This window comes from Triturus cristatus, chromosome 4_1 (assembly GCF_964204655.1).
Source record: "Triturus cristatus chromosome 4_1, aTriCri1.1, whole genome shotgun sequence".
Lineage (NCBI taxonomy): Eukaryota > Metazoa > Chordata > Amphibia > Caudata > Salamandridae > Triturus > Triturus cristatus.
Window position 1 is genome coordinate 12,485,943 of NC_140585.1, and position 21,533 is coordinate 12,507,475.

The 21,533-nt window shown below is 49.8% G+C and overlaps 1 protein-coding gene across 1 annotated transcript in view; it reads right to left on the reverse strand.

Annotated features, from left to right (window-relative positions):
- LOC146839302 (uncharacterized) overlaps nucleotides 1–21,533 on the reverse strand; it is a 109,105-nt gene that overhangs the window by 80,533 nt on the left and 7,039 nt on the right. Inside the window, exon 2 of the mRNA XM_085651322.1 lies at nucleotides 9,664–11,428. Within this exon, the coding sequence (XP_085507448.1) occupies nucleotides 9,664–11,404 (1,741 nt within the window). The 5' untranslated portion in view covers nucleotides 11,405–11,428. The remainder of the gene's footprint in view (nucleotides 1–9,663; nucleotides 11,429–21,533) is intronic.

Genomic DNA, 21,533 nt, shown 5'->3' on the forward strand with positions numbered 1-21,533 from the left:
GGAGAGCTACAAAGAAGTACTGCTGCCAGGAAGGCGAAGAGTGTTTGGTGGAATCCAAGCCTGGATTCAAGGTGAGAGGAACCTGAAAGCAGAGGGGACAGAGTCTAGGTCACTTCTAGTGACCAGGGGCTCGGTAGTCGAATGCCCACCGATGTCGGGTGCTTCAGGTGAGAAGAAGGGTTGTTTGACTCGGGTACCAGGAGACGTCTAGGATGACCAGAATCTGGAGGTGAGCTGTCCCACGAAGGATGTCAAAAGCTGAGGGGTCAATGTCCGGCTGGAGCACCAACAAGCCTTGGCAACTGCAACCCACGCGGTCAGAGGAAACAGGTTACGGTGCGGACCAGCAAGGTCCAGGGGACTCTCCAAGCAATGGAGAGTCAGGGCACATCTGGAGCAACCAGGTAAGCCCAAGAATTAGCAAGGTGACCCTTGCCAGAACCCACAGGCCAACGGACCTGGGATCGCGAGGAGACCTCAAGCAAGTCTGCAAAGCAGCAGCCCACAGGACACTCTGGGAGTGGAGGCTGGAAATCTTCGGTGCAAATACTGCTCGGGGTCGGAACTACACAGAGTCCAAAGCACAGGCTCAGGAATCATCACTAAGCATATGCAACTGCAAAAATATGCGGTGCACAGGGGTTCGGGTTGCACGGTCCCCATGAGGGATACTGGCCTCAGAATCGCTGAGAGGGCAGATCGACCTCAGGGACCATCAGGAATACACCTCCTGTGTTGCTGAAATCTTCAGAGTCCTCAGGAGCTCGGGAGAAGCAAACCGGGTAGATGCGTTTAGGTGCCTGCTTTTTCAGGGGAGTAACTCCTTTACTCCAAGTGGGATTCTTCAGTCGTCCAGCGTTGTGCAGTCAATCGAAGTACTTGGTTTCTTCTTAGCAGAATCTTGTCCAGGTAAAATCTAAAGTCCTGTAGCCAGGTAACCCACTTTATACCCATGGGAAGGGGTTGTAAAGATTCCCAGGAAAGATGGGAGGGGCAGGACAGAGGGGTGGCTACACCTTTGTCCTTTGTCCACTTTCACACCAGAGCAGGAGCCAATGGCTCCCAGAACAGGTTTGAGCTGGACTATGCACAGGGACACCAAATGAGTCCCCAGTGCAGACTTTCTGGCACTCAGAGAGTGCACCCACCCAGCCCCAATACACTAAATCATGTCTGGGAGGTGGTTAAACCTCCCTGTGACAGGATGCCAATTGTCATGCCTTCCTCTGCACAAGCTTGGCTCAGCAGCAGGAGGGCAGACCCGTGACTGTGGCTGGCAGCATCCATTTTGTGCTGCCCAGGTCGAGAAAGCTGGTACCGGGTAGAACGGTGACCCACAGTAGTGGTTCTAGAAGGGTGGCATTATACCTCCCACACCAGTTTCTGGTGTGGGGGTATGATTCCAAGGTGTTTGACACCAAATACGACATGTTTCTAAGCAGCCATTTTAAAGTTAGCATTTACCGGGAGGTTATAATGCACTTAAACATGCATGTCTGGCTGCAACACAGACAACCCCGGAGAATGGTCTCCGAAGGCTGCAGAGGGGCTCTGCTCATGCAGGGGCACCCTCTCATATAAAACCCAGTACCCTGCCATTAGGATTGTTAAGTCCTTCCACAGGGGTGACTGATAGGTATTTAAGTGTAGTGATTTAGAGAGATATAGTCAACCTATATCTCAGTAAGTGGTGCAAGCACCATCTTACACAGTCTGCAGTAGCAGGCCTGTCGTGTCAATCTGGATGGCCTCTGAGGGGTGGCATAATACATGCTGCAGCCCATGGGAGGTCCCTGGGGTACCTATGCCTTAGGGATATGGTGCACCATATACTAGGGACTGATAAGGCTACCTCAGTATCTAATCTGGAGTGTACCTAAAGTACATGCATTCCAATTTAAGGGAGAGGGCAGATAGACTGGGGCCCTGATTAGCAGGATCCCAGTCAGACTAGTCAAAAACCAGGAAAAAAAGGGGGTGTAACACTAGTAGGTTGGAATCTTGCCACATTTAAATTAAATATAATGTGTTGAAACGTGTGATCACTCATGGTGGTATACTCGATGTAATAGCAGGCCAGCAATGGCATTAAAGGGAGTGTTATAATTGTAAAGTCAAGTATCGATTGTGCCCTGTGGCCATAGTATGTTTTTTTCGGAGGGTTGTCTTCTTCCGTTCTTCCATTAAGCACTCGCTCAAGATTGCTGTTGTGCACACCAGTGCATGTTATCTGCTATCAAGATGTCAGGTTAGAATTGAAGTCTCCTGTCCCTATTACATTCCAAGCTGGCTCAGCACAACGTAGACCTGATATTATTTCACTTAGAAGAGCATTTTTCTCCGTTTTAGTTTGGAGCTTCGGTTGTGTGTAATAATTGATCGATATTACTGTACTTTTTTCATCTGAATATTGATCTGTGAATTTGACGAGTTGTATACTAAGGTCCGGAGGTTTCAACTGTTCTGTTATGATTTTCAGAGCTGTAGATACATAGACTGCCAACCCACCTATCGCGCGACCGTATTGCTTACATTTTTCTGCTGCTACTGTTTGAGTGAAGCCTGCTATTGGAAGTTCTTCTACGTCTCTTGCAGAGCTATTATATCTCAATCTGCCCACTCCTGGAGTGGGAGGCCCACTTCAAGTAGTTGCCTCGCCCCCGCTATATTACAGGATAGCACATGTAGAGTACCAATTTCAAAGCTACTGGCTGTATCCTTCTTTTGTCAGTCACTCCTCTTATTGATAAGTATGCTGGGAAGCCAGTTCCATTGATTTGAATTTAAATCAATCTCCCTGTATAGATCTTTAACTGGTCTATCTGGAGTCTGGACTATATCGCTCCTGCCTTTTGCGTTTTGTGGAATTGAATAGACCTGTGTGGGTGCTACTGTCTGGTTTACTTTCCTTTTGACTTGATGCGCTTAATGGAAATGGGTAACGGGTGTAGCAGGAGCTGATATTTGTATTCTCAGGCTGCAAATCGATCGGAGCTATTTAATATTAAGTGTGCTAACTCTCGCGTCTGCCGTGTGGTTAGTGTTTGTTCTTTAGTTGTTTTCTGGCTCCCTAGGAGAAATTAGACTGCTACGAGATCTGCCGATTGTATATGCTTTAGTTCCGTTATTTCGACCATGAGTTTAAAAATGCTGCTTCTATTCAAGATGCCGTGATTACCCCATGTTTCGTATTCAGGGGTCCATATTATCTGTTGAGTGGCCTGGTTACATCGTACTATTGCTCTTTTTATGTCCTTCTCAATGCAGTTCGTCAAATGAGATTTGACCTAATTTGGAATGCAAGAGCTTAGTTGCTCTTGAGGCGAGCGACAGTGCTTTATAGAATTATAATGGTCTATGAGTTTGAAGTACTTCTGGGTGATGTTGGTCTATCACGTCTCTAATGGCTGTAGAAGTTAAGATATTACGTCCATATTCTCTACACGTTTGCTTGCTTCCATGGGGGCACTTATATATTTGAATTATTTTTATCCCTGCTTACTACTAGTTCCAATGTCAATTTTTGGACGTTAGACAGGGTTCGTGGATTACATAAGGCTTGTATACTTGAATATTTTAGATTTTCCCCTGCATTGATTATCCCGTTGCCTACTTCCTTCTTGACTTCTAGTGACATCGGTCTTGTTGGGGTGGTTGTCTTATGTTTTTCGTTCTCCTTACAGAGGACCATGTCATCAGCCACTTTAGAGATCCAGGTATTTGATCCAGGTATTTGTTCGCTTTTCTCCTGTATCGACCAAACGTTTGCCCAGCAACTCCACATTTATGGTATCTTTATATGATGGTAAATCGGTTTCCGTGTTAGGAGAAATCCGATCTTCTCGGGTCATTCCCTTTTGGGCTTGCCTCGAGTAGCCGACCGCTTTTCCCGTTAAAATGATGGCCTCGGCCTGGAAGCGGTGGGCTGATTATAGGGGCATTTTCCTTGCACTGGTCCCTACGGATGGAGATTAGGGGCCTACTTGAATGCTAATTGTATAGAGATGGTTCTGGTGGTGTCTGGCTGTGGTGCGGTCGGGGGGAGGGGGTTGGGCGTTGGGAAGGGGGGGGGGGGTTTCTTGATAGATGATGTATGAATAGCTCTCCATTGTTCCTCTATATGACAAAATGTCAAGAGCTGTTGCTATTTACTATGTGGCAGTTCCCCTGGTTTGTCAGGGGCCTGCAGCCCTTGCCTTCTTGATTAATAAAAAGTGTTGTTAAAAAAAAAAAAATGATGTCCTAGGTAAGTTTTCTGGAGGGCTGAGTTTTATCTAACTACGTGCCTCCTGACCCTTCATTAGTAATAGTAGAGTTACATGGGGGTCTACCCTTTGTCATTTCAGGGTGTTCTTCTTGGGAATCTCCAGCTTTGGGTTTAGAGAGGATAGAATATACTCTCGATTGAGGCGACTTCTTTTCTGGTTGCCAAGATGTAACATTCTGTGTTGCCACTTGCTTGGTTCTTAGGCGTGCCGCCGTCTCAGCAGAGGGCCGCTGAGATTCGTTCTTAAGCTCAAAAGTGGAGTTTGCAGTTAACTGTGGTTGAATCTGAGTTGTGATTACTTCTGATCGTTTTATATGAAGAGTCTCTAAGTGAGTAACTGGAGTGACCAGATGTTTGTTAAGGTTAAGCATCTGTTCCAGCAGTGTTGGTAGGAAAGTCAACTTGTCTAATATTGGCCCACATGTGCAGGCCGATTCCTGCTGGAATAATCTGATTGCACTCTTTTAATTAGGTACGATGATCGAGTTTATCATTTATTCCTGCTATATATGATGCAATGACGTTCATTAAATCGATTTGTATATCCAATTTATCTGACAGCATTATTAAGGTAGCCGTTGATGTTTGTAATGCTTGCAATAGCGGGGCGATGACTTCTGTTTGCACATTAATGTCACTATTGTCGTTATTTGACCCTTTTTCGGGTATACTACTAGATCTCTCGTTTTGTTTGGATAGTGAGTTGGCTCTGAAATCTATTGTCTTATCTTGCCCACTGGTATAGTTTGTACTAAACAGCTGATGCTCCGTTTATTCTCTTCCTTGGACCTCCGCTCATACCTCCTGTGCATCTACTGCTGGTTTACTCGCCTGCAACTCATCCAAATTTGTAATGGGTAGGCATGAATTTTGCCATGACAGAGCGAGGTCTTCAGAACGTGATTGTAAATGTTGTGGGCTGACTACTTGACCATGCCCAGAGGCCTGAGAGGAGATGCTCATTGAGACGTTGTGATCTTGAATCTTCTGCTTTGCAGCCGGACTACCTGGCGTATTGTCTCCATTGGTTTTACTAAAAGCAAATAGTTGCTCTTTGTGCTCTGTTTTGATGCTAGTATCTTCTCGTGCAGCGTGTACTATCGCGGTTGTTGTAAGGGTGTTTTGCAGTAAGGTCCCACTAGCTGGATTACTCTTGCCTTGATCTACTGGTTGTTCACTCCATGTGCCTGGATTTTCAATCTCAATGGGTTTAGTATCTCTGAGGTGGGAACTTGAGTTTGCTCTTCCCCCATTAGCTCTATCCGTTGTAGTATTATTAGGGGGGCCAAAGGGGTCATCAGACCTGATGTGTCTCCGGGGGTAGCACAAATAGATGACCCGGGGTCCTTTAGAAACTGAAATATTGAGTTTTGGGTCGATTTGGTGTTTGCCAGTGATTTTTCAAACATGGAGGCTACTGGCGAAATTAATGGGCTCCTTAGCGTGGAGCTTGCTCCATTTACGTTTGCTCCTTTCCAGATTTTTTGCTTTTTGGTAAGGCAACTTCTGCCGGTGTCTTCCTCACCCTGCCCGATCACATGGTTAGTTGACATGGCGTTTTGGTATGTTGTCACCTTTACGCGTCACACGGTCACACGGCCGCAGGTGCACTTGTCTCCTCCTCTGTCTGTCTGTTTGAGCAGGCCACACCAGGCGACCAGACCACAATAGTCACAGCCAACCTTGCTGGCCGTTTGACTGTGTCCACACGTTAGATTTATTTATCTTTCTTCCCTTTGGTCAGCGGCACTTTATCCTTGGCCAACATGCACTTTGAAAGATTTTAAATGATCTTTACAGGCATTAGGGTGCTTGAAACTGACGTCCTGATCCTCGTCTGGGTGCTGAGTACTGGGTACTGGGGTGCTGGGATGTAGGAGGGAGGCGGTGGGGGGAGGAGAGAGAGCCACCCCCACAGAACAGCTGAACAGCCGCACTTATCAGCTACCGCCCTGCCCCACTGTCATGTGAGGCCTGGTACGAGTGCAGGCAGGACTCTGGCTTACTATGCCCTCTCCCCAACTCACTGGGATCTCATATGTACCAAACCACCATCCAGCACCCAGGACCTGGTGCATAGAGAGCACTTGCTGGATGTTTCCTCCCTGGTGCAGCTGGTGAGCCTCCTGATGCTAGCCGGAAGATTGCAGGCAGTGGAGGAGGGTGGGGAGGTAAGATGCAGCGAAGAGAAGGACATGGCTACCGTCTCCGCAGCTGAGTCAACCCAACCCTGCTCGGGCCGGAGTCCTGATGCAGTGTCTCGTCCAGAACGCAACTGCTTCAGCGCTCCCCCACTGGATCCTGGGGTGCCTGGGTCTGTCAAGGTGATAACGCCAAGAAAAGAGCCAGGAAAGAGCCAAGATTGCAACTAAAGGCTCCAATACCACTGGCACTGGTGCAGCTGATTACCCCCCCGCCGCGGTCTCCACACCGCAGGCTCGCCACCAGCCTCCGCCTTGCTACCTCGGGGGCCGCACTTGACCACGCCCACACCTGGCAGGCTTGGCGTGTGTAGCGGGGTATGGCAGTGTCTATCAGTATGCGGTGCCTGCGGAGGTCTGCCAGCACCTTGTAAGCACGGTCTTCCGCTACAGCCACTGCTACCGCTGCAGCTTCCCGCTCCCGGCTCCTCCTGTCTGTTCCAGAGGGAGTTCGCTGCTTGCGTCCTCACTGTCGCCGTCCGCCAGCACTCTGCTTGGTTCTGCTCGGACGCTGCTTCTGGCTCCCTCTCCAGACTCCCTCAATCAATCCATGTAGATACTAACTACATAGTCCAATCTGCCCCACTCAAATCTACCCTAATCTACTCCACTCCATTCTACCCCACCCTGACCCAATCAATCCCACCCTAACCCAATATACCCAACTTCAATCTACCACGCCCCATCCCTGGAGTTTTGTCCGCCAGCGCCATCAATCAATCAATCAATCAATCAATCATTTGTAAAGCGCACTACATACCCGTGAGGGTCTCAAGGCGCTGGCGAGGTGGGGGGAGGAGGGGGCGCTACTGATCGAACAGCCAGGCCCCTTTGCGACCGCAAAATAGGTCTGCCCAATGTACTAACCCTATTTTGGGAGCCGCTAATCAGTTAGCGACTCGCAAAATGGGGTTAGCGACTCCCTATTAGGAAGGGCCGTGCCAAGGACGTTCCTTCCTAATAGTGAGTCTAAAACCTATGTATGAATGTTGTGCGACCGCAATTACGGTCGCAAAACATTTGCAGTTTACCACCCTTCTCAGAAGGGTTGTAAAGCACTCACAAACGGACCCCTTCCCCTTTGTGAATGGATGCACAAATATGTTTTAAGGGCAGGCAGTGGTCCCAGGGACTACTGCCTGCCCTTAAAAAAGTAAACTGAAAAGTTTAATTTTCCTTTTTTAAATGCATCCCATTTTCCTTTAAGGAAAGCAGGCTGCATTTTGAAAAAAAAAAACTGCTTTATTGACAAAGCAGTCCCAGACATGGTGGTCTGCTGACCCCAGCAGGCCACCATCCCTGGGAGTGCCAGCCATTCCCAATGGGGTCGCAAATTGCGACAGCCTCATTAATATTCAAGAGGCATGCAATTTGCGACCCCACTGGGAATCGCAAACAGTGTCTGAGACAATGTTGTACGTTGGGATTTGCGACTCGCAAATTGTGTCTCACAATTAAGCGCAATTTGCGAGTCGCAATTCCCAATGGTCGAACATCTGGCCATAATTTCTTTATAATCAGCAATTTGTGAGGCTGCAATACACTGATTAAAAAGAAAAGACATCAGAACTCAACCATTATAAGTTATTACTTTCGAGTTCTGAGGTCAATGCCTGCAGCATGAGCCAGCAGCCACGGTGGATGGCAAGTCAGGTCATGAAACATAATTGAAGCAGCTGTTTAAAGCAACTAATGGAACGTTGATTTTCTTTCTTCTGCTCTATTTTGCTAGCTTACTGTGACAAGCAGAGAGAACATGCTTATTTATTCAACTCCTTAGATAGAGGAAAGGTGGAATCTTTCTGCATGTTTCTACATGTTCCGAGGTGCTGCAGCTTTTTTTTTTAATGACTTGTATTGAACTGTTTCTAATATTTGTGTCCAAAAAATATCCCACAGGTTTTTGATGTGTTTAATTTTGCACTGGAGGCTTTATTTTTATTCTTCATGTTTGCAAACATGTTTGCTCTTTCATATAAAAGAGCTACGCAACAAGGTTTTAAGTGGTTTGTGGGAAAGGTGATGGTGTGAACACGTATTATATGAGATAAAGTACCACCTGGAGCACATTATAAGATTACTGCAAGTCACCTCGGCGTCCCATAACCTTATAAAGTAACTCTGCCTTCGGCCTCGTTCCTCTATATAGTTATGGAACTCCTCGCTGACATGCAATATCCTTCTAATGTGTGGCCGGAGGTACTTTATCCATAATATATTTTCACTGAATAAGGTTAAAGTGAAATTATAGTTTTGTTATAACACCTTAATGGATCTTTAAAAAAAAACTAAAACATTCTCTTAAAAAACAAGGGTAAAGAGCATTTATAGTTAAAACGTAAAACTGATCAAACCAATGCAATGTGCAAGTTATAGTTAGAACCACAATCCATAACTCGCACTACGCGTGTGCAAACCCTAACTCAGCATGTTACATGAGATGATGCGATGACATTTTACATAGTTAAAGAGTTTGCTAAAGGCAGGATGCTGCTGTAGGGAGATCATGGCTACTTTTATCTTCCCTTAAAACCATTCATAGCACACTTGGGACTGAGCTAGAAGTCGGGATGGTGAACTCACAAGTGACACATAACCAATCACTTTGTGTATCTGTCTATCATGAGGAGGTGTGCACTCTTGGAGAACCCTGCAGTGGCAAGAACATGACTGGTCGTCCCTGCTGTTGAGGCCGAATACAGACGAGGATTTTTACATCAGGAACTGAAGAGGAGACGACTGCGTCTTACCCAATGTAACTGTGCAACAGGAAACAGTTCCTTCTCTAGACTGCACATGTCTGCTATTCTCAATGAACACCACCTCACCTGCATCCGACTAGTACGTGTGATTCCAGCCAGTAATTCCTCCCATGAATAGCTTTATTTCCAGTTCCTCAGCCTGGAATGGGGACAAACAAGCAAGGACGAGAGCTACTGACCTGCTTGTCTCATGCAGAGTCCCATAACCAGGCCTGTTTCTGCACAGGAAGGATGCAGGTCCTGTGTGGAAACAGAAAAGAGTGCAGGGACACATCTGCACCCAGCGTACTCTGGGGGTCAGTATCGCTCAGGGGGTTCCACCCAAACCATATTAATTCCCTCGAAGACTTACTAAAATCTACACATATGCATTTTGGAGAGGTTACATGTGATAGTATGCACTCTGAGTGTCTATGTATAGCGAAACACATACCTGGGGTGGCTTTGGACGGCAATAAATGTGACAGTGTTGGTCCTGTCTCCATTGAGTCTGCGGGGGCATCTTCATCTGCAGTAATTGTCTCCAGTTCTACGCATGATGGGGGCACAGGCTGACCCCGCTCTTCAGGACAGTGCAGTTCTGCCTTGCAGCTTTGATGTTGATGCTGTGATTCAGGGTGCAGTAGCTCGAGTATGCAGCTCTGATCTGAACCCTGTGCATCAGTACAAGCTGGTTCTAGCATGTAGTTCTGATTTGAATCCTGCTCCTCTGGGTGTAGTGGTTCCACCGTGCTGTTCTGATCTGTTTTTTGTGCTTCAGGAAGCACCGATTCTCTCTCTCGATCCTGTGCCGCAGTGTGCAGTGGCTCCACCGTGTTGTTCTGCTCTGAACCCGGTGCATCAGCACAGGTCTGTTCCAACTTGACTTTCTGATCTGGTTCCTGTGCTTCAGGGCACATTGATTCTAGCTCGTAGTTCACGTTTGGATCCTGTGCATAAGGAAGTTCCTGCTTCAAGCATAGGTGTTGCTGTAGGCACTGGGTTTGTTGGGACCCCAAGCCACCAAAAGACAACAGCCCAGACTCTACGTGTTCATCTGATGACATCCCATCAGCTGACACGGGTTGTAGGCTGCGGTTCCCCTGGGGATCTTGGAAATCAAAACACATCAATTCTTCCTCCAAGGGATCATCAGGTCCCTTCCCATCTGGTAGCGCGGGTTCTACACGGTGGTTTTGAGGTGGTTCGCGTCCATCATGAAATAGTGGGTGTGGGCAGAGGTTCTGTTGTTGGTCACAGCTATAAGTAGACAATGGGGATGGTTCTTGCTTCAGGTGCTCATCTGGTTCCCTCTTTTCTGAGAACGCTGACTGTATGCTCTGGTCTTGCTCTGGTGCCTGCCCGTCAACAAATTCTGAGGGAAGACACAGGTTTGCCTCCAGTGATTTGCCTGGAGGATCTGTCTGAGGGCATCTGGATAGAGTACAATCCTGCTGTAGTCCATTTCCATCTGGAAACCCAGGCTGCATGCACTGGTCTCGCTGCAACTCATGTACATCTGGAAAACCAGGTTGCAAGCACTGGTCTTGCTTCGACTCGTGTACATCTGGAAACCCAAGTTGCATGCACTGGTCTTGCTGTGACTCGTGTACTTCTGGAAAACCAGGTTGCAAGCACTGGTCCTCCCGTGATTCACATCGATCTGGAAACACTGGCTGTAGACAAAGGTTTGGCTCCTCTGGACGCACTTGAATATCAGTCGGAAAAGAGAGGACAGTGTCCTGCATTGGTGCATGCCGATCAGAAAGCACTGTCTGAAGACACAAGCTCGGATCCCCTGGCCTGTTCACTTGAGGTGTCGCAGGAGATCGGCTAACAGCACAATCTCTTATGCTCGCCGGACAGACCACCTCCAAAGACACTGCACCATTATCTAGGTAACCTTGATCCTTTTCTATCCCGATTTTCTTAATCAGCCCAGCGACTCTAGAAGGGACGTCCTCCACAGTATTCAGCAAGTTATCCAGTTTGGCTTCCAACTCTTCCAGCATGGATAAAAGGATAATGTGGGGCAGGTTCTCTGATAGCGGTTCCAGGTCCTGCTCCCTCTGAGCATCATTTCGGGATCTTGAAGCTGAGACGTCATGGAGAGGTAAAGATGGGACTGTGGCTCTTACGGATTCACGTGAACACTGCGCTGTCACTTTCTTTCCTGGAGCCCGTCTTCTCCCCATTCTGGTACCTTGGTTTTCAAGTGTCTACAGAGGGGAGGAAAAGAGAAAAGACAACACGTTATCACAGGACAGCTGGGTCAAAATATTCCTGATCAGAGAAAATTGCGAATTTCTAAAACCTGAAAAAAATTAAATCATTAAAATTTAACAATATCCATAACATAGTTCATCTATTATGAAAGGCACTGATTTGAAATTTGTTTCCAACGCTATGTCTGTTCCTTGGTCTGCTCAAATTGCACACGGTTATGAAAAAAATTAGAATATTGTAACTGCCTTGCAGCAATGAAGGGTTTATCATACCCTAGCAGACAAGACTGCACTATCATTCTCACTTTAACTGTACAGCTCTCTTTTGCAATATTCAGTTAAGTGTCTGAAGCACGCGCCAACATACCATACCTCTACAAAATGCTTGTTATGTCATTGCATATGTAGAGCGTATGTTCAATCTGAGGTTTCTTGGATCTGAAACCGAAATACATAAAAGTGGAGACAACGACTCAGACCAGGTAAGATGTAGGATGAGTAGACTTGAGGGATTTGAGATTTCTGGAAAAACACTTGAAGTTAGATTCAAAATGGATTTAGCCGGGAGAGAGCTCCGTATGGAAGGAGCTCGTACCAAAGCTGCGTCCACCTGATCTGATCTTCTGTAATTTCGGAATAGACAGTAAATTCAAGTGAGGAGATCTCTGGTTTGGTACGGGTGTATGCATTTCCACCTGGTGTGCAATGAAGTGAGGGGCTTGACCTCTCAACCCTTTAGAGCTGAGGCAGAGCGTCTTAGAGGGGGTTTGTTATTTTAATATAGGTGTGGCGTGTGTCCACCTCGGTAGATAATGTAGTAAACAAGCTGCGTCGCTGTGAATCACTTGTAGTCTATGAATGGTGATACTGGGTATTCTTACATATACTCGGTTTGCATAATGCGATCTAGATAGGACTGCGGCCGCAGCTATCGCTTTTCTTGCCTAAAGTGGGAGGAGGGGGGTTATTCTCTAAAGTAGTTGAGACATAAATCTGCATTTAGATCCTACTGCTCCAGCAGCTGGTTCTTGCTAAGATTCCTATCGATGATCACTCCCTGGCTCTTAACTGTGGGTTTAGGCGCCGGTAACAATCTCATTTTTGTTGGTGAGTAAAGGTGGTTCCAAACGTTGGTCTTATTCTTTAGAATTACAATCTCAGTTTTGTCAATATTCAGTTTTAGCTGATTCAACCTCATCAAGTAATCATCAAATTGCATCATATTTTGAACCTGGAGTGGTGAGGCTGACATTCCATCGATAAAAATTAACAACTGAGAGCTGGTGTGGGTATAAAGCCTGGAACCTTTTGAAGATAGTTCTCTGACCAATAGTTTTTGCAGGTTAAGGGAGCAGAGGTATTGGCCTATAATTCTTGGTTATATCCGGGACTTCTCCCTGGTTTCTCAGTATCGTGAGCTCTACAGCATTTTGAAACGCGCTTGGAGCGACAGCTTGAGCGGCTGAATTGATGGAAACGCTCTGCAGGGGATCGCCCAAGACCTGGCTTTTCGACTGAGACACAGCACCCCCTGCGCCCAGATATCCTTGGGGTAGGCTTTATAAATGCTGATCGATTGATTGATGAGGTCAGAGATTCTATGACTGCTGGAGGGCAAGGGTCAGTTGTGACCCGGATTTGACCTTGATCATAAATTCATGGAGCTTGTTTGTTCAAACCAGGATAGGGTGGTAGAGATCTTTCATACTTACCTTCAGGACTACTGCTGCTGTATTTGTTTATACTATCTTTAAAGAACTTTTTTGTTAAGTATTTAAATTGTCACAGAATGCCTCGATAGGAGTCAGGGAAGTTCTCATCTCATCTGGGGGCGACAAATCATTCAGGATATCAAAAAACTATTTTTATTATTTGCCTATTAAAAGGACTTTGCATGGATCGGGTTTCCCTTTACAGTCCATAAGCTCAATTTTAAATTTGATTTTGCTCTCTTTATCATCACTTTCCCGCCAGTGTCGACGCAATGCAGGTTTCACCCTCTTTAACTCTAGCTTGTACCAGGGCACTGGTCTGGTGCGGTTTATAACACGCTGTTGATTTGAGGGGTGTGGGCCACTAGCATGTCTGAGCCACAGAGTGGATTATTTTTTTTTGGAGAGAATGTTTTCAATCAATGGAAAGTGGGGGGGGGAGGGGTTTGAAAGTGTTGATAACACTGGCTCTGTATTAATCTATTGCCATGTGTGTATGGTTTTCATTTCCTGCTTGTGGATCACGTTACAAAAATCTACTGGAATACAAATGCTGATCAAATACTGATTGGACCATGTGCAAGGAAGGACGATTATATTGGATAGATTCAAATTATACGCCCAGATCAGATCTAAGGGATTTCGTTTTATGTGACCTGAGCGTGTAATGTGTTAGTATAAATTCAACAACATCATTAACTCAGTTAATCCATTATCTTTAGAGTCCGAGTTCAGGTCATCAATTCGAAAACTGAAAAGGGAAGTAGATCGACACCTTCAATCTGGGAAATTTGTAAAAGAGATGTGTGGATCCACGGGTGAATAATTGCTGATATCTCACCTCCTCTCTCTGAGCTCGTCCTTTTTTGGTTATCTTCAGGAATAGCTTCTGGAGATCTGGAGCAGATTCCACCAGGTTTCAGTTAAGAACAGGATACCCGGCTAAGGAGATTCTAATAATTTGAGTATTTCTACCTTATCTTTGCCTAGGGAGTGTGGGTTTAGTAAAGCCGCTTTTAACGACTCCTCCATCTGAGGATGCATGAGAGTCTTATTGTTTGTTGGTCGCAGTGAGGGCTGTTGAGTACCAGATTACTCTATATGTGTGGCTGCCATACACGCCATTTGCTTCTAAAGACGAGACAAGCATGGGGGAGATACTAAAATATGTGTACATGAAAGACAATAGATCTTATGCTGAATATGAGAAATATTGAGGATACTACCGGACTCCTGGTCCCAGCGGATGCGGCTGGGCATGCCTGGGAGCAGACAAGCTTGTCTTCGGCAAAATGCTTGCAACACACACACACAAACTTTTTGCAACACACACACAAAAAATTGCTCTTTAAAAACTCCATTCAACTGTATACTCACAGATGTGACACAAACCCCAACTCTCACTTGTACAGCCTCACACCTCATTTGTAAATGGTTTAATGTAACAGACCATATATCTCTTAACCACATCTTCAATGCTGCACACAGACACACAGTTTACACAGGCATTGTGCTCTGCCGTGCACACACACATGTGAAACACTATGCATCCTCAGGCACAAAGACCTACACACTGGAAATAAGTAATCAGACTGCTCAGTCGCTTACACACTCATAGAGATTTTTTCCACCTGAGAGGCCCAAACACAAACAAGCACATACACACTGTCTTGCACACACAAATCACTCCCATACATTTTGTAGTGAAAGTTTAGGCTTCATCCAGGCCATTCACAAGCATCACCTACTCCAAGAGACCTAAACCCAGGGTGGGCACAGATCTGCAAAATCACATGTAAAACCCCAAATAATCACGGCTCACTCTTTACACAAAGTTCTTGCAGTCTCTTCAACAGAGCTGTGACATCCCAGATTCTCTGAGGCAACACCCAATGTGACATGCTGCTGAGGGAGTTGGAAGGGGTCAGTATCTGAGGACGAAGCAGATCTGTGGGTGGAGCATTCTGTAAGGAAATAAACTACTCATTTCTATCACCACCATGGACACGCGATACTTCATATATTAGCGACGCGCGGAAATAGGGAAAAATGTTCAAGGCTTCAATATGGCATTGTGAAAATACTGAGGATCGGTTAATTTTATGTTAAAAAAGCCACTGAAGCAGGTGATAACACGGAGGAATGTTGTCACTTCTTCAAACACTCCACACATTGCACACTGCACTTCACAGCATAAACACAACCTGTGGAGTGTTTAAGAATTAGTCTATGTATAGGATTTTATACTGGAATGGTGTGTTCCCAGTATGAATCTAATGCTAGACAGCACACACTCCTCTGCCCTATGGTGTAAAGGTTTTGCGTGGCACTATGTAGACTGTGCACTTGTGCAGCGGTAGTGAGCAGCAGCGGGCTCTATTTCATAAATCTGGCACAGCGCTTCTTTCTACCCCTTGCACATCACAGCGCTGTACCTAACTGCTGAACTGCGTTGCACTAAAAAATAATAAATCTGCTCCTAACTGTGCATGTGTGGTCTGCCCATCCTTATCCCTCACATTCTCTTGTGCATGCGTGGTCTGCCCAGCCTCAACCCTTACATTCTCTTGTGCATGCGTGGTCTGCCCAGCCTCAACCCTTACATTCTCTTGTGCATGCGTGGTCTGCCCATCCTCAACCCTCACATTCTCTTGTGCATGCGTGGTCCGCCCAGCCTCAACCCTTACATTCTCTTGTGCATGCGTGGTCTGCCCATCCTCAACCCTCACATTCTCTTGTGCATGCGTGGTCTGCCCAGCCTCAACCCTTACATTCTCTTGTGCATGCGTGGTCTGCCAATCCTCAACCCTCACATTCTCTTGTGCATGCGTGGTCTGCCCAGCCTCAACCCTCAAATTCTCTTGTGCATGCGTGGTCTGCCCATCCTCAACCCTCACATTCTCTTGTGCATGCGTGGTCTGCCCATCCTCAACCCTCATTCTCTTGTGCATGCTTGGTCTGCCCATCCTCAACCCTCATTCTCTTGTACATGCTTGGTCTGCCCATCCTTAACCCTCACATTCTCCTTTGCATGCGTGGTCTGCCCATCCTTAACCCTCACATTCTCTTGTGCATGCTTGGTCTGCCCAGCCTTAACCCTCACAGTCTCTTGTGCATACTTGGTATGCCCAGCCTTAACTCTCCATTCTCAGGCAGCAGGTGGCAATTAAACTGAAAATAATCTCTTAAATGACCCGGGGGGGGGGGGGAGTTGAGCTGTATATTGGCTCTCCCTGACAACGTCATTGTGATAAGTAGGCACCCCATTCACTTTGTATGTGTTGCATGGCTGAGAGTGCTTATGAAAATGTAAGTGGGCACCAATATTGGGTTTCCACCCCATTTTCTATGACTCTAAGCTGATCCTTGCAGCATATCAAGGGTCCCCTTTTAACATGAGTGTGCTCTGGGGACCAATGCAGAGAAATGCATGGAAGAGAGACTGGAAGTCTGACAGTCTCCACTTAGGTCCTTTTATGCCAGCACTGAAGGAGAAACTCCTGCTGATGGAGGACCCAGGAGGAAGACCAGCCTGTGAGCACAGGTCCTGCCTTGCTCAGCCAGAGCCCGAGTTTAACATTAGGCAACTTTGAGGCATCAGAGTCTGGAGCAGGTTATTGCCGCCTGATCGGTGTTTGTCTCCCATCGTTTCCTAAAGGTAACGTGTTTGTGTCTTTGTGTGTGCTGAGAGAGAACATCTCCTGTGTCTGAAGCTTGTGTGAGCCCAGAGGGCTGCACCCTGCATTCCTTACATTCGCCCTATGATCGTTTGAGGTCAGTACACTTGCCCCCTACATCCCCCCGATGATGGTGCGAGGTCAGCACGCCTGCCCCCTGCACCCCCCAATGATGGTGTGAGGTTAGTACACCTGCTCCCTGCACCCCCTCGATGATGCTGGGAGGCCAGTACACCTGCCCCCTGCTTCCCCCCCGATGATGGTGTGAGGCCAGTACATATGCACCCCCAATGATGGTGTGAGATCAGTACACCTTCCCCCTGCATCCCCCGATGATGGTGTGAGGCCAGTACACCTGCACCCCCGAAGATGGTTTGAGGTCAGTACACCTGCCCCCTGCATCCCCCCGATGATGGTGTGAGGTCAGCATGCCTGCCCCCTGCACCCCCCGATGATGGTGTGAGGCCAGTACACCTGCCCCCTGCACCCCCCGATGATGGTGTGAGGCCAGTACATATGCACCCCCAATGATGGTTTGAGGTCAGCACACCTGCCCCCTGCACCCCCGATGATGGTGTGAGGTCTGTACACCTGCAGGCTGCACCCCCCGATGATGATGTGAGGTCAGCACACCTGCCCCCTGCATCCCCACCGATGATGGTGTGAGGTCAGCATGCCTGCCCCCCCTGATGATGGTGTGAGCCCAGAGGGCTGCACCCTGCATTCCTTACATTCGCCCCATGATGTTGTGAGGTCAGCACGCCTGCCCCCTGCATCCCCCCGGTGATGGTGTGAGGCTTGTACACATCCAGGTTGCATCCCCTGATGATGGTGTGAGGCCAGAGGGCTGCACCCTGCAGTCCTTACATTCGCACCATGATGGTGTGAGGTCAGCACGCATGCCCCCTGCACCCCCCGGTGATGGTGTGAGGCTTGTACACCTGCAGGCTGCACCCCCTCGATGATGGTGTGAGGCCAGTACACCTGCCCCCTGCACCCCCCGATGATGGTGTGAGGTCAGTACGCCTGTCCCCTGCACCCCCTCGATGATGGTGTGAGGCCAGTACACCTGCCCCCTGCACCCCCCGATGATGGTGTGAGGCCAGTACATCTGCACCCCCCAATGATGGTGTGAGATCAGTACACCTGCCCCCTGCATCCCCCCCGATGATGGTTTGAGGTCAACACACCTGCCCCCTGCACCCCCTGATGATGGTGTGAGCCCAGGGGGCTGCACCCTGCATTCCTTACATTCGCACCATGATGGTGTGAGGTCAGCACGCATGCCCCCTGCACCCCCCGGTGATGGTGTGAGGCTTGTACACCTGCAGGCTGCACCCCCTCGATGATGGTGTGAGGCCAGTACACCTGCCCCCTGCACCCCCCGATGATGGTGTGAGGTCAGTACGCCTGTCCCCTGCACCCCCTCGATGATGGTGTGAGGCCAGTACACCTGCCCCCTGCACCCCCCGATGATGGTGTGAGGCCAGTACATCTGCACCCCCCAATGATGGTGTGAGATCAGTACACCTGCCCCCTGCATCCCCCCCGATGATGGTTTGAGGTCAACACACCTGCCCCCTGCACCCCCGATGATGGTGTGAGGTCTGTTCACCTGCAGGCAGCACCCCCGATGATGGTGTGAGGTCAGTACACCTGCCCCCTACACCCCCGATGATGGTGTGAGGCCACTACACCTGCCCCCTGCACGCCCTGATGATGGTTTGTGGTCAGCACACCTGCCCCTGCCCCCTCGATGATGGTGTGAGGTCAGCACACCTGCCCCCTGCATCCCCCCCAATGATGGTGTGAGGTCAGCACGCCTGCCCCCTGCACCCCTTGATGATGGTGTGAGCCCCGTGTGCTGCACCCTGCATTCCTTACATTCACCCCATGATGGTGTGAGGTCAGCACACCTGCCCCCTGCTTCCCCCCGATGATGGTGTGAGGCCAGTACACCTGCCCCCTGCACCCCCCGATGATGGTGTGAGGCCAGTACATATGCACCCCCAATGATGGTTTGAGGTCAGCACACCTGCCCCCTGCACCCCCGATGATGGTGTGAGGTCTGTACACCTGCAGGCTGCACCCCCCGATGATGATGTGAGGTCAGCACACCTGCCCCCTGCATCCCCACCGATGATGGTGTGAGGTCAGCATGCCTGCCCCCCCTGATGATGGTGTGAGCCCAGAGGGCTGCACCCTGCATTCCTTACATTCGCCCCATGATGTTGTGAGGTCAGCACGCCTGCCCCCTGCATCCCCCCGGTGATGGTGTGAGGCTTGTACACATCCAGGTTGCATCCCCTGATGATGGTGTGAGGCCAGAGGGCTGCACCCTGCAGTCCTTACATTCGCACCATGATGGTGTGAGGTCAGCACGCATGCCCCCTGCACCCCCCGGTGATGGTGTGAGGCTTGTACACCTGCAGGCTGCACCCCCTCGATGATGGTGTGAGGCCAGTACACCTGCCCCCTGCACCCCCCGATGATGGTGTGAGGTCAGTACGCCTGTCCCCTGCACCCCCTCGATGATGGTGTGAGGCCAGTACACCTGCCCCCTGCACCCCCCGATGATGGTGTGAGGCCAGTACATCTGCACCCCCCAATGATGGTGTGAGATCAGTACACCTGCCCCCTGCATCCCCCCCGATGATGGTTTGAGGTCAACACACCTGCCCCCTGCACCCCCTGATGATGGTGTGAGCCCAGGGGGCTGCACCCTGCATTCCTTACATTCGCACCATGATGGTGTGAGGTCAGCACGCATGCCCCCTGCACCCCCCGGTGATGGTGTGAGGCTTGTACACCTGCAGGCTGCACCCCCTCGATGATGGTGTGAGGCCAGTACACCTGCCCCCTGCACCCCCCGATGATGGTGTGAGGTCAGTACGCCTGTCCCCTGCACCCCCTCGATGATGGTGTGAGGCCAGTACACCTGCCCCCTGCACCCCCCGATGATGGTGTGAGGCCAGTACATCTGCACCCCCCAATGATGGTGTGAGATCAGTACACCTGCCCCCTGCATCCCCCCCGATGATGGTTTGAGGTCAACACACCTGCCCCCTGCACCCCCGATGATGGTGTGAGGTCTGTTCACCTGCAGGCAGCACCCCCGATGATGGTGTGAGGTCAGTACACCTGCCCCCTACACCCCCGATGATGGTGTGAGGCCACTACACCTGCCCCCTGCACGCCCTGATGATGGTTTGTGGTCAGCACACCTGCCCCCTGCCCCCTCGATGATGGTGTGAGGTCAGCACACCTGCCCCCTGCATCCCCCCCAATGATGGTGTGAGGTCAGCACGCCTGCCCCCTGCACCCCTTGATGATGGTGTGAGCCCCGTGTGCTGCACCCTGCATTCCTTACATTCACCCCATGATGGTGTGAGGTCAGCACACCTGCCCCCTGCTTCCCCCCCGGTGATGGTGTGAGGCCAGTACACCTGCCCCCTGCACCCCCCGATGATGGTGTGAGGCCAGTACATCTGCACCCCCCAATGATGGTGTGAGATCAGTACACCTGCCCCCTGCATCCCCCCCGATGATGGTTTGAGGTCAACACACCTGCCCCCTGCACCCCCGATGATGGTGTGAGGTCTGTTCACCTGCAGGCAGCACCCCCGATGATGGTGTGAGGTCAGTACACCTGCCCCCTACACCCCCGATGATGGTGTGAGGCCACTACACCTGCCCCCTGCACGCCCTGATGATGGTTTGTGGTCAGCACACCTGCCCCTGCCCCCTCGATGATGGTGTGAGGTCAGCACACCTGCCCCCTGCATCCCCCCCAATGATGGTGTGAGGTCAGCACGCCTGCCCCCTGCACCCCTTGATGATGGTGTGAGCCCCGTGTGCTGCACCCTGCATTCCTTACATTCACCCCATGATGGTGTGAGGTCAGCACACCTGCCCCCTGCTTCCCCCCGGTGATGGTGTGAGGCCAGTAAACCTGCCCCCTGCATCTCCCCGGTGATGGTGTGAGGCCAATACACCTGCCCCCTGCATCCCCCCCGGTGATGGTGTGAGGCCAGTACACCTGTCCCCTGCATCCCCCCCGATGATGGTGTTAGGTCAGTACACCTGTGCCCTGCATCCCCCCCCGATGATGGTGTGAGGTCAGCACACCTGCCCCCTGCACCCCCCCCGGTGATGGTGTGAGGCTTGTACACCTGCAGGCTGCATTCACACTTCAAAGGTTACACGATGAGTCTGAGAGGCTCAGGGCAGCACACTGACTACATCCAACGTCTAACTTACCCCTGCTGTGTGTCCTACGACTGGGACGGGGGCAGAGGCGGGGCCGCTGCTGCTGCTGACGCTGCCTGCTCTGACCCGGACACGATTCGACACACAGGCCTGAGGAGAGCGCTCCAGCATCCGGTACTGACCCGGAAGCAGATATTTGGGCGGATATCATCTGGCGAGGAGGCTTCATTCAGCTTCCGCTGCTTGTGCTGACTCTGCCGCGATTGACCCAGAAGCAGACATTTGTTGGGTTAATCTTACTCTCAGAAAACAACAAACAGAGAAGCACCCAGGGGGAACCGAAAGGGAAGCACCCGGGGGGAACCGAAAGGGAAGCACCCGGGGAGACCCGAAAGGGAAGCACCCAGGGGGAACCAAAAGGGAAGCACCCAGGGGGGACCCAAAAGGGAAGCACCCATGGGGAACCAAAGGAGAAGCACCCCAGGGAAACCGAAAGAGAAG